Here is a 17,555-nt window from a genome sequence, read left to right on the forward strand (position 1 = left end):
GCCAGTCACCCAGCCAGCCAGTCAGTCAATCAACCAGCCAGCCAGCCAGTCAGTCACCCAGCCAGCCAATTAATCAACCAGCCAGCCAGTCAATCAACCAACCAGCCAGTCAGACAGTCAGTCACCCAGCCAGTCAGTCAGTCAGTCGGTCAACCAGCCAGCCAGTCAGTCAACCAGCCAGTTAGTCAGTCAACCAGCCAGCCAGTCACCCAGCCAGTCAGTCAGCCAGCCAGCCAGTCAGTCAGCCAGCCAGTCAACCAGCCAGCCAGCCAGCCAGCCAGTCAGTCAACCAGCCAGCCAGTCAGTCAATCAACCAGCCAGCCAGCCAGCCAGTCAGTCAGTCAGCCAGTCACCCAGCCAGCCAGTCAGTCAATCAACCAGCCAGCCAGCCAGCCAGTCAGTCACCCAGCCAGCCAATTGATCAACCAGCCAGCCAGTCAATCAACCAACCAGCCAGTCAGACAGTCAGTCACCCAGCCAGTCAGTCAGTCAGCCAGCCAGTCAGTCAACCAGCCAGCCAGTCACCCAGTCAGTCAGCCAGTCACCCAGCCAGCCAGTCAGTCAATCAACCAGCCAGCCAGCCAGCCAGTCAGTCACCCAGCCAGCCAATTGATCAACCAGCCAGCCAGTCAATCAACCAACCAGCCAGTCAGACAGTCAGTCACCCAGCCAGCCAGCCAGTCAGTCAGTCAACCAGCCAGCCAGTCAGTCAACCAGCCAGCCAGTCAGCCAGTCAGTCAGCCAGCCAGTGCTCAGTTTAAACCGGATAATGACAGACGTTGCGCTCCAAATAACACCAAGCCATTTTCCACTTTGGTGTACATCGATTCACTATTATGACCACAGTCCTCTAATATACACGCACACACTTTATGTCTGTCTGTGTTGACAGATGGAGGGGCTACACAGAACTCTGTCTCCTCACCAGGCTGTATCTCAGCTGACATGACACCGAGGTATACATAGGGCATGGAGACTGGGTGGGGGACAAACACACACGCACGCACACGCACACATACTTGTGACAGTGCCCAGCAAGAGGTCTGATGGCTCGTGAAGTCTGTCAGTGTGTGTGTGATAGTGTGTGTGATAGTGTGTGTGTGTGTATGTGGATTAGGACCCTTGCACCTGGCAGCACAATAGAGGGACAGATTGGCACAGCAGACGGGCACTGTGGCGCCACTTGCCCTCATTGTCACCCCAGTGGTTCAGAGTGTGTCTCAGGGAGGTGTGGTTCAGAGTGTGTCTCAGGGAGGTGTGGCTCGGAGTGTGTCTCAGGGAGGTGTGGCTCGGAGTGTGTCTCAGGGAGGTGTGGCTCGGAGTGTGTCTCAGGGAGGTGTGGCTCGGAGTGTGTGTCTCAGGGAGGTGGGGCTCAGAGTGTGTCTCAGGGAGGTGTGGCTCAGAGTGTGTCTCAGGGAGGTGGGGCTCAGAGTGTGTCTCAGGGAGGTGGGGCTCAGAGTGTGTCTCAGGGAGGTGTGGCTCAGAGTGTGTCTCAGGGAGGTGTGGCTCAGTGTGTGTCTCAGGGAGGTGGGGCTCAGAGTGTGTCTCAGGGAGGTGTGGCTCAGAGTGTGTCTCAGGGAGGTGTGGCTCGGAGTGTGTCTTAGGGAGGTGTGGCTCAGAGTGTGTCTCAGGGAGGTGGGGCTCGGAGTGTGTCTCAGGGAGGTGTGGCTCAGTGTGTGTCTCAGGGAGGTGGGGCTCAGAGTGTGTCTCAGGGAGGTGTGGCTCGGAGTGTGTCTCAGGGAGGTGTGGCTCAGAGTGTGTCTCAGGGAGGTGTGGCTCGGAGTGTGTCTCAGGGAGGTGTGGCTCAGAGTGTGTCTCAGGGAGGTGTGGCTCAGAGTGTGTGTCTCAGGGAGGTGGGGCTCGGAGTGTGTGTTTCAGGGAGGTGTGGCTCAGAGTGTGTCTCAGGGAGGTGTGGCTCAGAGTGTGTCTCAGGGAGGTGTGGCTCAGAGTGTGTCTCAGGGAGGTGTGGCTCAGTGTGTGTCTCAGGGAGGTGGGGCTCAGAGTGTGTGTTTCAGGGAGGTGTGGCTCGGAGTGTGTCTCAGGGAGGTGTGGCTCAGAGTGTGTCTCAGGGAGGTGTGGCTCAGAGTGTGTCTCAGGGAGGTGTGGCTCAGTGTGTGTCTCAGGGAGGTGGGGCTCAGAGTGTGTCTCAGGGAGGTGTGGCTCGGAGTGTGTCTCAGGGAGGTGTGGCTCAGAGTGTGTCTCAGGGAGGTGGGGCTCAGAGTGTGTCTCAGGGAGGTGTGGCTCGGAGTGTGTCTCAGGGAGGTGTGGCTCCCAAATAATAAGAAGAGACTTGCTTGGGCCAAGAAACACGAGCAATGGACATTAGACCGGTGGAAATCTGTCTTTTGGTCTGATGAGTCCAAATGTGAGAGTTTTGGTTCCAACTGTTGTGTCTTTGTGATACGGGGTATGGGTGTGTGTGTTTCCCACCGTAAAGCATGGAGGAGGAGGTGTTATGGTGTGGAGGTGCTTTGCTGATGACACTGCCTGTGATTTACAGTGGTTGAACAAAGAATTGAAGGAAGGGGTGCCAATAATTGTGGCACACATATATTTGAGAAAAATATTTGTTTTATGTTTAGAATAAATTTTTTCTTTCAATTATTTTACTTTAATTAAAAGCCTGTTCTGATCATATTTACCAAGGGTGTCAATATTAGTGGAGGGCACTGTACAGTATTTAGAATTCAAGGCACATGTAACCAGCATGGCTACCACGGCATTCTGCAGCGATACATCATCCCATCTGGTTTCGGCTTAGTGGGACTATCATTTGTTTTTCAACAGGACAATGACCCAACACACCTCCAGGCTGTGGAAGGGCTATTTTACCAAGAAGGAGAGTGATGGAGTGCTGCATCAGATGACCTGGCCTCCACAATCACCTGACCTCAACCCAATTGAGATGGTTTGGGATGAGTTGGACCGCAGAGTGAAGGAAAAGCAGCCAACCAGTGCTTTGCATATGTGGGAACACCTTCAGGACTGTTGGAAAAGCATTCCAGGTGAAGCTGGTTGAGAGAATGCCAAGAGTGTGTAAAGCTGTCATCAAGGCAAAGGGTGGCTATTTGAAAAATCTCAAATATAAAATATATTTAGATTTGTTTAACACATTTTTGGGTTACTACATGATTCCATATATGTTATTTCATAGTTTTGATGTCTTCACTATTATTCTACAATGTAGAAAATAGTAAAAACAAAGAAAAACCCTTGAATGAGTAGGTGTTCTAACCCCTGACCCAACCAGGGTCAGGGGTTAACTGCGCAGAGTGTGTTAGGTCACAGGGGTTAAACTGGGTACTTAGGCAACCAGTCAGGGTAGCTGACACCATTGTGTGTGTCTGTCACTGTCACTGTTCGTCCTTCCGTGTGTTTGAGTGTGTTTTCATGTGTGTGTACAAACGAGTGTGTGCATATGTGTGTATAAATATGAGTGAGAAAATGTGGATACTTACACTTCTTGGGAATGTGGGTACTGTATGCTTCTCTCTCTCTGTGTGTGAGTGTGTGTATGTATGTGTGTGTACTGTACCTAGCCAGTCGTTGAACTTCTTGACCTCAGAGGGCAGGCCCAGCTCAGTGAAGTCTCCCGTGTGGAGCAGCACGTCACCATAGGGCATCTGGATCCCATCTGTACGGGAGTGTGTGTCCGACACACACACAAACCGTGTGTGTCCTGCTGGCTTAGAAGTGTCATACGGGGTAGGGTCCACCCTGAGAGAGAGAGAGAGAGAGAGAGAGAGAGAGAGAGAGAGAGAGAGAGAGAGAGAGAGAGAGAGAGAGAGAGAGAGACAGAGAGACAGAGAGACAGAGAGAGAGAGAGAGAGAGACAGAGAGACAGAGAGAGAGAGAGAGAGAGAGAGAGAGAGAGAGAGAGAGAGAGAGAGAGAGAGAGACAGAGAGAGAGAGAGAGAGAGAGAGAGAGAGAGAGAGAGAGAGAGAGAGAGAGAGAGAGAGAGAGAGAGAGAGAGAGAGAGAGAGAGAGAGAGAGAGAGAGAGAGAGAGAGAGAGAGACAGAGAGAGAGAGAGACAGAGAGAGAGACAGAGACAGAGAGAGAGAAAGAGAGAGAGAGAGAGAATATAAAAGAGGGAAAGAGAAAAAATAGAGAATAGAGCTGTATTCAGAGACACATCCTGTCCTACAGTAGCTGTATTCAGAGACACATCCTGTCCTACAGTAGCTGTAGTCAGAGACACATCCTGTCCTACAGTAGCTGTATTCAGAGACACATCCTGTCCTACAGTAGCTGTATTCAGAGACACATCCTGTCCTACAGTAGCTGTATTCAGAGACACATCCTGTCCTACAGTAGCTGTATTCAGAGACACATCCTGTCCTACAGTAGCTGTAGTCAGAGACACATCCTGTCCTACAGTAGCTGTAGTCAGAGACACATCCTGTCCTACAGTAGCTGTAGTCAGAGACACATCCTGTCATACAGTAGCTGTAGTCAGAGACACATCCTGTCCTACAGTAGCTGTAGTCAGAGACACATCCTGTCCTACAGTAGCTGTAGTCAGAGACACATCCTGTCCTACAGTAGCTGTAGTCAGAGACACATCCTGTCCTACAGTAGCTGTAGTCAGAGACACATCCTGTCCTACAGTAGCTGTATTCAGAGACACATCCTGTCCTACAGTAGCTGTATTCAGAGACACATCCTGTCCTACAGTAGCTGTATTCAGAGACACATCCTGTCCTACAGTAGCTGTAGTCAGAGACAAATCCTGTCATACAGTAGCTGTATTCAGAGACACATCCTGTCCTACAGTAGCTGTATTCAGAGACACATCCTGTCCTACAGTAGCTGTATTCAGAGACACATCCTGTCCTACAGTAGCTGTAGTCAGAGACACATCCTGTCCTACAGTAGCTGACACCAGGTCAGTATAAATGGTGGAATGAAGGAGCTAGCTGCAGAACACTGTAAATCAGAGCATTAGGCTGGAGATCAAAAACTGCTTTCATTCAGATCCAACTTTAAACACTGTTATCCTCCCAAGTCCAATGCACGTCAAGGGTTAGGGTTAGGGTTAGGGTTTTACTGCAAGAGACCAGGATGGACACATACTGAAAGCAGGACTAACATGGTCAGTCCCTCTTTGTTCTTTCAACATGAGAAAATTAGAGACTTGTGAGAAGAAAAAAAGAGAAAAAAAATGATTCTGTGTCTAGATTTTCACAAACTCCCCAACAGAGTAGCTTTTAGCTTTTAGTGGCTTGCCTTTGTGTGAAGCATAAAACAAAATGATCATAGATGTCATCTGTAGTTAAAGATTACATCAATTGGAGCTGCTAAATCACGCTATTTCAACATCATTTATGATGGGAAAATGATTCACATATATTTCATAAAAAGGTAAAAGGATTTTTTTTTTTTGCGAATAGTCTGATTAGATTTTTGCCAAAAATCCTGAAAAAAGTCTGATTCTTTTTGGTGGCAAATTGGGGGAAGGGTGTTAAATTAAAAACTGTATTTTTCTGTCCATTTGTGAAAAGAAAAATCACTTAGACCCTGGTCTCGCCTGGGCATCCTTTTATTTATGTCAGCTAAAAAAGGAAGAAAAAGGATGGAGAGCGTTTGAAAGGAGGGAGAGAAAAATCTTGTCAGTAATTGAAGTCAGCAATGTGCAATCCCCCACACTCTGCCAATAGGCCATTATTTCATTAGGAGATATGAGATGTCACTCTACAGACAACATCAGCCCCATAATCAACACATATGTCTCCCTCCAACCTGACACACGTACATGAACACACACACACACACACACACACACACACACACACACACACACACACACACACACACACACACACACACACACACACACACACACACACACACACACACACACACACACTAACAGAGATGGGAGTGAAATACATTACGAAACAAAGAAAAACCTCTTCAAAAATCCGTCTGAAAAGGACCATTATTAAATTGCTTCACTAATATGGGTTCTTCTTATAAGGTAAAGATGGTGCTCTCCCTCCTTCTCAGCAGAACCTTTCATCCATGCAGTGATTTGGGTCGGGGGCCTGTTTGCCATCAGCTTGTGAGGCCAGGCAGACAGGGTTTCCTCTACCATGTCTTAGGCAGGAAGGTCCCCATTCTAGCTCTGTTACCCCCTGCCTAGAAAAGCATCTGGCCTTTATAAACATGTTGGTGCAGCCTAACATGCTGTCTCAGTAGCCTTTATAAACATGTTGGTGCAGCCTAACATGCTGTCTCTGTAGCCTTTATAAACATGTTGGTGCAGCCTAACATGCTGTCTCTGTAGCCTTTATAACCATGTTGGTGCAGCCTAACATGCTGTCTCAGTAGCCTTTATAAACATGTTGGTGCAGCCTAACATGCTGTCTCAGTAGCCTTTATAAACATGTTGGTGCAGCCTAACATGCTGTCTCAGTAGCCTTTATAAACATGTTGGTGCAGCCTAACATGCTGTCTCAGTAGCCTTTATAAACATGTTGGTGCAGCCTAACATGCTGTCTCAGTAGCCTTTATAAACATGTTGGTGCAGCCTAACATGCTGTCTCAGTAGCCTTTATAAACATGTTGGTGCAGCCTAACATGCTGTCTCAGTAGCCTTTATAAACATGTTGGTGCAGCCTAACATGCTGTCTCAGTAGCCTTTATAAACATGTTGGTGCAACCTAACATGCTGTCTCAGTAGCCTTTATAAACATGTTGGTGCAGCCTAACATGCTGTCTCAGTAGCCTTTATAAACTTGTTGGTGCAGCCTAACATGCTGTCTCAGTAGCCTTTATAACCATGTTGGTGCAGCCTAACATGCTGTCTCAGTAGCCTTTATAAACATGTTGGTGCAGCCTAACATGCTGTCTCAGTAGCCTTTATAAACATGTTGGTGCAGCCTAACATGCTGTCTCAGTAGCCTTTATAACCATGTTGGTGCAGCCTAACATGCTGTCTCAGTAGCCTTTATAAACATGTTGGTGCAGCCTAACATGCTGTCTCAGTAGCCTTTATAACCATGTTGGTGCAGCCTAACATGCTGTCTCAGTAGCCTTTATAAACATGTTGGTGCAGCCTAACATGCTGTCTCAGTAGCCTTTATAACCATGTTGGTGCAGCCTAACATGCTGTCTCTGTAGCCTTTATAAACATGTTGGTGCAGCCTAACATGCTGTCTCAGTAGCCTTTATAACCATGTTGGTGCAGCCTAACATGCTGTCTCTGTAGCCTTTATAAACATGTTGGTGCAGCCTAACATGCTGTCTCAGTAGCCTTTATAAACATGTTGGTGCAGCCTAACATGCTGTCTCAGTAGCCTTTATAAACATGTTGGTGCAGCCTAACATGCTGTCTCAGTAGCCTTTATAAACATGTTGGTGCAGCCTAACATGCTGTCTCAGTAGCCTTTATAAACATGTTGGTGTAGCCTAACATGCTGTCTCAGTAGCCTTTATAAACATGTTGGTGCAGCCTAACATGCTGTCTCAGTAGCCTTTATAAACATGTTGGTGCAGCCTAACATGCTGTCTCAGTAGCCTTTATAAACATGTTGGTGCAGCCTAACATGCTGTCTCAGTAGCCTTTATAAACATGTTGGTGCAGCCTAACATGCTGTCTCAGTAGCCTTTATAAACATGTTGGTGCAGCCTAACATGCTGTCTCAGTAGCCTTTATAAACATGTTGGTGCAGCCTAACATGCTGTCTCAGTAGCCTTTATAAACATGTTGGTGTAGCCTAACATGCTGTCTCAGTAGCCTTTATAAACATGTTGGTGCAGCCTAACATGCTGTCTCAGTAGCCTTTATAAACATGTTGGTGCAGCCTAACATGCTGTCTCAGTAGCCTTTATAAACATGTTGGTGCAGCCTAACATGCTGTCTCAGTAGCCTTTATAAACATGTTGGTGCAGCCTAACATGCTGTCTCAGTAGCCTTTATAAACATGTTGGTGCAGCCTAACATGCTGTCTCAGTAGCCTTTATAAACATGTTGGTGCAGCCTAACATGCTGTCTCAGTAGCCTTTATAAACATGTTGGTGCAGCCTAACATGCTGTCTCAGTAGCCTTTATAACCATGTTGGTGCAGCCTAACATGCTGTCTCAGTAGCCTTTATAAACATGTTGGTGCAGCCTAACATGCTGTCTCAGTAGCCTTTATAACCATGTTGGTGCAGCCTAACATGCTGTCTCAGTAGCCTTTATAACCATGTTGGTGCAGCCTAACATGCTGTCTCAGTAGCCTTTATAACCATGTTGGTGCAGCCTAACATGCTGTCTCAGTAGCCTTTATAACCATGTTGGTGCAGCCTAACTTGCTGTCTCAGTAGCCTTTATAACCATGTTGGTGCAGCCTAACATGCTGTCTCAGTGGCCTTTATAAACATGTTGGTGCAGCCTAACATGCTGTCTCTGTAGCCTTTATAAACATGTTGGTGCAGCCTAACATGCTGTCTCAGTAGCCTTTATAAACATGTTGGTGCAGCCTAACATGCTGTCTCAGTAGCCTTTATAAACATGTTGGTGCAGCCTAACATGCTGTCTCAGACTGTTGGTCTAGACCTATCTATCTCCCTGGTGTTGAGAGGCTGACTGTAGGTCCAGACCGATCTATCTCCCTGGTGTGGACAGGCTGACTGTTGGTCCAGACCTATCTATCTCCCTGGTGTTGACAGGCTGACTGTTGGTCCAGACCGATCTATCTCCCTGGTGTTGAGAGGCTGACTGTTGGTCCAGACCGATCTATCTCCCTGGTGTTGACAGGCTGACTGTTGGTCCAGACCGATCTATCTCCCTGGTGTTGAGAGGCTGACTGTAGGTCCAGACCTATCTATCTCCCTGGTGTTGAGAGGCTGACTGTAGGTCCAGACCTATCTATCTCCCTGGTGTTGAGAGGCTGACTGTAGGTCCAGACCTATCTATCTCCCTGGTGTTGACAGGTTGACTGTAGGTCCAGACCTATCTATCTCCCTGGTGTTGAGAGGCTGACTGTAGGTCCAGACCTATCTATCGCCCTGGTGTTGAGAGGCTGACTGTAGGTCCAGACCTATCTATCTCCCTGGTGTTGAGAGGTTGACTGTAGGTCCAGACCGATCTATCTCCCTGGTGTTGAGAGGCTGACTGTAGGTCCAGACCGATCTATCTCCCTGGTGTTGAGAGGCTGACTGTAGGTCCAGACCTATCTATCTCCCCGGTGTTGAGAGGCTGACTGTAGGTCCAGACCTATCTATCTCCCTGGTGTTGAGAGGCTGACTGTAGGTCCAGACCTATCTATCTCCCTGGTGTTGAGAGGCTGACTGTAGGTCCAGACCTATCTATCTCCCTGGTGTTGAGAGGCTGACTGTAGGTCCAGACCTATCTATCTCCCTGGTGTTGAGAGGCTGACTGTAGGTCCAGACCTATCTATCTCCCTGGTGTTGAGAGGCTGACTGTAGGTCCAGACCTATCTATCTCCCTGGTGTTGAGAGGCTGACTGTAGGTCCAGACCGATCTATCTCCCTGGTGTTGAGAGGCTGACTGTAGGTCCAGACCTATCTATCTCCCTGGTGTTGAGAGGCTGACTGTAGGTCCAGACCTATCTATCTCCCTGGTGTTGAGAGGCTGACTGTAGGTCCAGACCTATCTATCTCCCTGGTGTTGACAGGTTGACTGTAGGTCCAGACCTATCTATCTCCCTGGTGTTGAGAGGCTGACTGTAGGTCCAGACCTATCTATCTCCCTGGTGTTGAGAGGCTGACTGTAGGTCCAGACCTATCTATCTCCCTGGTGTTGAGAGGTTGACTGTAAGTCCAGACCGATCTATCTCCCTGGTGTTGAGAGGCTGACTGTAGGTCCAGACCGATCTATCTCCCTGGTGTTGAGAGGCTGACTGTAGGTCCAGACCTATCTATCTCCCCGGTGTTGAGAGGCTGACTGTAGGTCCAGACCTATCTATCTCCCTGGTGTTGAGAGGCTGACTGTAGGTCCAGACCTATCTATCTCTCTGTGACCAGCTGTTCAACTCAAACTTAAATGAAAACGTAGCAGCGGAGAAAATTATATTTGCTATTGACTCGGGTGTAAATAAGTCCCTGTTTGCTGTGTGTGTGTAAAGCATGGACACACAGAAACAACACACACACACACACACACACACACACACACACACACACACACACACACACACACACACACACACACACACACACACACACACACACACCACACACACACACACAGAAACAGCACACACACACACACAGAAACAGCACACAGCTTTAGAGGATTCGACAGTTCTAGTTATGGAAGAGGCATTGGTGCAGAACCCTGTGGCCAACACACACACACCCTGTGGCCAACACACACACACACACACACACACACACACACACACACACACACACACACACACACACACACACACACACACACACACACACACACACACACACACACACACACACACACACACACACACACACACACACACACACACACACACACACACACGAGGGTACACTGGCACGTACCAAAACAAAGAGAGGAGAAAAGTGATCTCTTCTCCTTTGAGATTTAATCCACCCACAGAATGAAAACAAATACCTGCAGCCCCTATCAATTAGAGCAGGCCAAGCCTCAGAACCAACACTAACACACTATACTAGTTTAACAGGGGAGATGTTACACACACACAGTTAGCATGCAACATGTCATTAATATACATGCTCAAAATGTAGGCCTAGCCAGTTAGCAAGCAGCATGTCATTAATATACATACTCAGTATGTAGGCCTAGCCAGTTAGCATGCAGCATGTCATTAATATACATACTCAGTATGTAGACCTAGCCAGTTAGCATGCAGCATGTCATTAATATACATACTCAGTATGTAGGCCTAGCCAGTTAGCATGCAGCATGTCATTAATATACATACTCAGATTGTAGACCTAGCCAGTTAGCATGCAGCATGTCATTAATATACATACTCAGTATGTAGACCTAGCCAGTTAGCATGCAGCATGTCATTAATATACATACTCAGTATGTAGACTTAGCCAGTTAGCATGCAGCATGTCATTAATATACATACTCAGTATGTAGACCTAGCCAGTTAGCATGCAGCATGTCATTAATATACATACTCAGTATGTAGACCTAGCCAGTTAGCATGCAGCATGTCATTAATATACATGCACAGTATGTAGACCTAGCCAGTTAGCATGCAGCATGTCATTAATATACATGCACAGTATGTAGACCTAGCCAGTTAGCATGCAGCATGCCATTAATATACATACTCAGATTGTAGGCCTAGCCAGTTAACAATAAGTATGTCAAAAATATACATGGGAGGCAAAACAAAAGCAGTGCCAGTGTTTTTAATCCCAAACACAGTTGTCCTTATTTGCTGATTGATCTCCTTTGAACTGAGATAATGCTCAGAACTGGGAAGAGGAATCCTACTGTCGATCAGTGGTTCCCAAATGTTTTCACTCAGGCCCCCCTTCCATCAAAACGCCTAGCTAAAAAACATTAGCTGACATGGGCTGGTTGATCTTCTGACAAGTCATAAACAGCTCTCCAAGGTCTGCAATTGAGCATTCTACTAATATAACTTTTAAGAGGAAATATGTTTTGGGGGGAGGGGGGTGCACCCCACTGTCTGGGATCCACTGCTGTAGATCACTGCATTGAAACAGCAGTATTATGTCAAACCACTGACAGGTATGGGAAACTCGTAAAACCACAGAGGTAAAGTAGCCCACTGACAGGTATGGGAAACTCGTAAAATCACAGAGGTAAAGTAGCCCACTGACAGGTATGGGAAACTCGTAAAACCACAGAGGTAAAGTAGCCCACTGACAGGTATGGGAAACTCGTAAAACCACAGAGGTAAAGTAGCCCACTGACAGGTATGGGAAACTCGTAAAATCACAGAGGTAAAGTAGCCCACTGACAGGTATGGGAAACTCGTAAAACCACAGAGGTAAAGTAGCCCACTGACAGGTATGGGAAACTCGTAAAACCACAGAGGTAAAGTAGCCCACTGACAGGTATGGGAAACTCGTAAAACCACAGAGGTAAAGTAGCCCACTGACAGGTATGGGAAACTCGTAAAACCACAGAGGTAAAGTAGCCCACTGACAGGTATGGAAAACTCGTAAAACCACAGAGGTAAAGTAGCCCACTGACAGGTATGGGAAACTCGTAAAACCACAGAGGTAAAGTAGCCCACTGACAGGTATGGGAAACTCGTAAAACCACAGAGGTAAAGTAGCCCACTGACAGGTATGGGAAACTCGTAAAACCACAGAGGTAAAGTAGCCCACTGACAGGTATGGGAAACTCGTAAAACCACAGAGGTAAAGTAGCCCACTGACAGGTATGGGAAACTCGTAAAACCACAGAGGTAAAGTAGCCCACTGACAGGTATGGGAAACTCGTAAAACCACAGAGGTAAAGTAGCCCACTGACAGGTATGGGAAACTCGTAAAACCACAGAGGTAAAGTAGCCCACTGACAGGTATGGGAAACTCGTAAAACCACAGAGGTAAAGTAGCCCACTGACAGGTATGGGAAACTCGTAAAACCACAGAGGTAAAGTAGCCCACTGACAGGTATGGGAAACTCATAAAACCACAGAGGTAAAGTAGCCCTGCTTTAAAATAAAATGAGAAAGAGGCACAGAGAAGGAGGATGAAAGATAAAGACGGGATGAGTAGAGAGATAATACTATTGTAGAGCAGAGCACAGTCTGAAATCTACTATTAAACAGTCCACTAGCCGTTTAGTCACTAGACTATTACTCACTACTAGCCGGCCTCCGCCCAGTACCCTGCCCCGAACCTTATTCACTGTTACTAGCCAGCTACTACCCGGTACTTTACCTTGCACCTTAGAGACTTCTGCCCTATGTACATTTGAAGTCGGAAGCCACATACATTTAAACTCAGTTTTTCACAATTCCTGACATTCAATCCTAGTAAAACAAATCCATGTTTTAGATCAGTTAGGATCATCACTTTATTTTAAGAATGTGAAATGTCAGAATAATAGTTGAGAGAATGATTTATTTCAGCTTTTATTTCATCACATTCATCACATTCTCAGTGGGTCAGAAGTTTACATACACTCAATTAGTATTTGGTAGCATTGCCTTTAAATTGTTTAACTTGGGTCAGACGTTTCAGGTAGCCTTCCACAAGCTTCCCACAATAAGTTGGGTGAATTTTGGCACATTTCTCCTGACAGAGCTGGTGTAACTGAGTCAGGTTTGTAGGCCTGCTTGCTCGCACATGCTTTTTCAGTTCTGCCCACAACATTTTTATAGGGCTGAGGTCAGGGCTTTGTGATGGCCACTCCAATACCTTGACTGTGTTGTCCTTAAGCCATATTGCCACAGCTTTGGAAGTATGCTTGGGGTCATTGTGCATTTGGAAGACCCATTTGAGACCCAGCTTTAACTTCCTGACTGATGTCTGAGATGTTGCTTCAATATATTCACATAATTTTCCTTCTCATGATGCCATCTATTTTGTGAAGTGCACCAGTCCCTCCTGCAGCAAAGCACGCCACAACATGATACTGCCAACCCCGTGCTTCACGGTTGGGATGGTGTTCATCGGCTTGCAAGCCTCCCCCTTTATCCTCCAAACATAACGATGGTCATTATGGCCAAACAGTTCTATTTTGTTTCATCAGACCAGAGGACATTTCTCCAAAAAGTACGATCTTTGTCCCCATGTGCAGTTGCAGTCTGGCTTTTTTATGGCGGTTTTGGAGCAGTGGCTTCTTCCTTGCTGAGGAGGCCTTTCAGGTTATGTCGCTTTCAGGTTATGTCAATATAGGACTCGTTTTACTGTGGATATAGATACTTTTGTACCTGTTTCCTCCAGCATCTTCACAAGGTCCTTCACAAATCCTTTTCTGGGATTGATTTGCACTTTTCGCACCAAAGTACGTTCATCTCCAGGAGACAGAACGCGTCTCCTTCTTGAGCGGTATGACGGCTGCGTGGTCCAATGGTGTTTATACTACTTACTATTGTTTGTACAGATGAACGTGGTACCTTCAGACGTTTGGAAATTGCTCCCAAGGATGAACCAGACTTGTGGAGGTCTACAATTTTCTTTCTGAGATCTCCACTGATTTCTTTTGATTTTCCCATGATGTCAAGCAAAGAGGCACTGAATTTGAATGTAGGCCTTGAAATACATCCACAGGTACACCTCCAATTGACTCAAATGATGTCAATTAGCCTATCAGAAGCTTCTAAAGCCATGACATAATTTTCTGGAATTTTCCAAGCTGTTTAAAGGCACAGTCAACTTAGTGTATGTAAACTTCTGACCCAGTGGAATTGTGATACAGTGAATTATAAGTGAAATAATCTGTCTGCAAACAATTGTTGGAAAAAGTACTTGCGTCATGCACAAAGTAGATGTCCTAACCGACTTGCCAAAACTATAGTTTGTTAACAACACATTTGTGGAGTGGTTGAAAAACTAGTTTTAATGACTCCAACCTAAGTGTATGTAAACTTCCGACTTCAACTGTACATAGAGTCATTAAACACTTTAATAATGTTTACATACTGTTTTACCCACTTTATATGCATATAGTTTATTATAGTCATGGCTCATCCTATATAACTACTGCTGTACACATTTATTCTGTTCATATACTGGCCATGCTGTCTATACACACCATTATATATATATTTTTTTATATTCTGGACTCTGACATTGCTTGTTCTGATATTTCTTAATTTCTTTCTTTGTACTTTTTGGATTATGTGTGTATTGTTTTGTATTGCTAGATATTACTGCACTGTTGGAGCTAGAAACACAAGCATTTCGCTGCCCCTGCGATAACATCTGCAAATCTGTGTACACGACCAATAAACGTTGATTTAATTTTGTATTCGATTTGTATCACTGTAGCGGTAATACTCAGTACTGTAGAAGTGACTTAATTACACACAGAGACATAAAAATACCTCAGTGCGTGTGTGTGTGTAATTTAAATAAGATCTTACACCATTAAAACTGAAACTAGATATCTGTCTAACCCAAACTAGAACACCTCTTATTAAAAGGCTTCTATAACACACCAACATATTGGCTTATTAGTTAAAGTGGAATTGATAGCATTTTAGCTACATGAAACCTTATTCAAATCTTCATATACACCCCCAGGAAGAATATTACACTTTAAAAAAAAACATTTTCTGACAAGCAAGCACTTAGATATTGTCATTTTCACGTTTTCATAAATTCTTAGAATGTTTGGGAATTACGTATACTAAGGCATTTGTGAAAATTCTATACCCATATAGAGCGGGAAAGCAGCCTTGTGTTTGGACAACTAAGAGACATCCCGCCATCATTCACTTTGAACTGGACTGTGTGTTAACAGGCAGTAGGGCCTGCCATCATTCACTATGAACTGGACTGTGTGTTTACAGGCAGTAGGACCTGCCATCATTCACTATGAACTGGACTGTGTTTACAGGCAGTAGGGCCTGTCATCATTCACTTTGAACTGGACTGTGTGTTTACAGGCAGTAGGACCTGCCATCATTCACTATGAACTGGACTGTGTGTTTACAGGCAGTAGGGCCTGCCATCATTCACTATGAACTGGACTGTGTGTTTACAGGCAGTAGGGCCTGCCATCATTCACTTTGAACTGGACTGTGTGTTTACAGGCAGTAGGGCCTGCCATCATTCACTTTGAACTGGACTGTGTGTTTACAGTAGAGGTCGATTAATTAGGGCCGATTTCAAGTTTTCATAACAATCGGTAATCGGCATTTTTGGACACCGATCATGGCCGATTACATTGCACTCCACGAGGAGACTGCATGGCAGGCTGACTACCTGTTATGCGAGTGCAGCAAGGAGCCAAGGTAAGGTGCTAGGCTAGCATTAAACATATCTTATAAAAAACAATCAATCTTAACATATTCACTAGTTAACTACACATGGTTGATGATATAACTAGTTAATCTAGCTTGTCCTGCGTTGCATACAATCGATGCGGTGCCTGTTAATTTATCATTGAATCATAGCCTACTTTGCCAAACCGGGGATGATTTAACAAAAGCACATTTGCGAAAATCAGCACAATCGTTGCACAAATGTACCTAACCATAAACATCAATGCCTTTCTTATAATCAATATACAGAAGTATATTTTATTAAACCTGCATATTTAGTTAAAACTAATCCAGGTTAGCAGGCAATATTAAACTAGGGAAATTGTGTCACTTCTCTTGCGTTCATTGCACGCAGAGTCAGGGTATATGCAACAGTTTGGGCCGCCTGGCTTGTTGCTAACTAATTTGCCAGAATTTCAATGTTATGACATAACATTGAAGGTTGTGCAATGTAACAGGAATATTTAGACTTATGGATGCCACCCATTAGATAAAATACATAACCGTATTTCACTGAAAGAATAAATGTTTTGTTTTCGAAATGATAGTTTCCGGATTTGACCATATTAATGACCTAAGGCTCGTATTTCTGACTGAGCGGTGGTTTGCCAGCAGCTCTTCGCTGTGCTTCAAGCATCAAGCTGTTTATGACTTCAAGCCTATCAACTCCCGAGCTAGTTAGCGGGGTGCGCACTAATAGCGTTTCAATCGGTGACGTCACTCGCTCTGAGACCTTGAAGTAGTTGTTCCCCTTGCTCTGCAAGGGCCGCGGCTTTTGTGGAGCGATGGGTAACGATGCCTCGAGGGTAGCTGTTGTTGATGTGTTCCTGATTCGAGTCCAGGTAGGGGCGAGGAGAGGGATGGAAGCTATACTGTTACACTGGCAATACTAAAGTGCCTATAAGAACATCCAATAGTCAAAGTTATATGAAATACAAATGGTATAGAGAGAAATAGTCCTATAATTCCTATAATACCGACAACCTTACCTGGGAATATTGAAGACTCATGTTAAAAGGAACCACCAGCTTTCATATGTTCTCATGTTCTGAGCAAGGAACTTAAACGTTAGCTTTCTTACATGGCACATATTGCACTTTTACTTTCTTCTCCAACACTTTGTTTTTGCATTATTTGAACCAAATTGAACATGTTTCATTATTTATTTGAGGCTAAATTGATTTTATTGATTTATTATACTATGTTAAACTAAAAGTGTTCATTCAGTATTGTTGTAATTGTCATTATTACAAATAAATAAATAAAAATTAAATCGGCCAATTAATCGTTATCGGCTTTTTTGGTCCTCCAATAATCGGTATCGGCGTTGAAAAATCCTAATCGGTCGACCTCTAGTTTACAGGCAGTAGCAACAGCGTGACTTTAGATCATTAGAACGCATTCGTAAAAAGCCACAAAATACACTTGGATGGATTTCTGTAAATATGTAGCTAACTACCACGGGTCCTCTTACATTTGGGAACTGTAAAGTCCTATTGATCAAACAACCATAAAAAGGTAGGCTATCTTTCCCTATATGCACATCAACAACAAGCTCAAACACTAATGCTAGCCAGAGTAAGATGTGCTAAAATTGAAGGAAGGAACATTAGATAAACCCTCTCAAACTTTTTCAGCTAGTTAGCCGTCAAAA

At 45.1% G+C, this 17,555-nt stretch overlaps 1 protein-coding gene across 3 annotated transcripts in view; it reads right to left on the reverse strand.

The window, feature by feature from the left end:
* Positions 1–17,555, reverse strand: part of mpped2a (metallophosphoesterase domain containing 2a) — a 155,190-nt gene that overhangs the window by 115,076 nt on the left and 22,559 nt on the right. For all 3 annotated transcript variants that reach the window (XM_071399897.1, XM_071399899.1, XM_071399898.1), the window contains exon 3: positions 3,536–3,717. In XM_071399897.1, the coding sequence (XP_071255998.1) occupies positions 3,536–3,717 (182 nt within the window). The remainder of the gene's footprint in view (positions 1–3,535; positions 3,718–17,555) is intronic.

The sequence above is a fragment of the Salvelinus alpinus genome, chromosome 5 (genome assembly GCF_045679555.1).
Source record: "Salvelinus alpinus chromosome 5, SLU_Salpinus.1, whole genome shotgun sequence".
Taxonomy (NCBI): domain Eukaryota; kingdom Metazoa; phylum Chordata; class Actinopteri; order Salmoniformes; family Salmonidae; genus Salvelinus; species Salvelinus alpinus.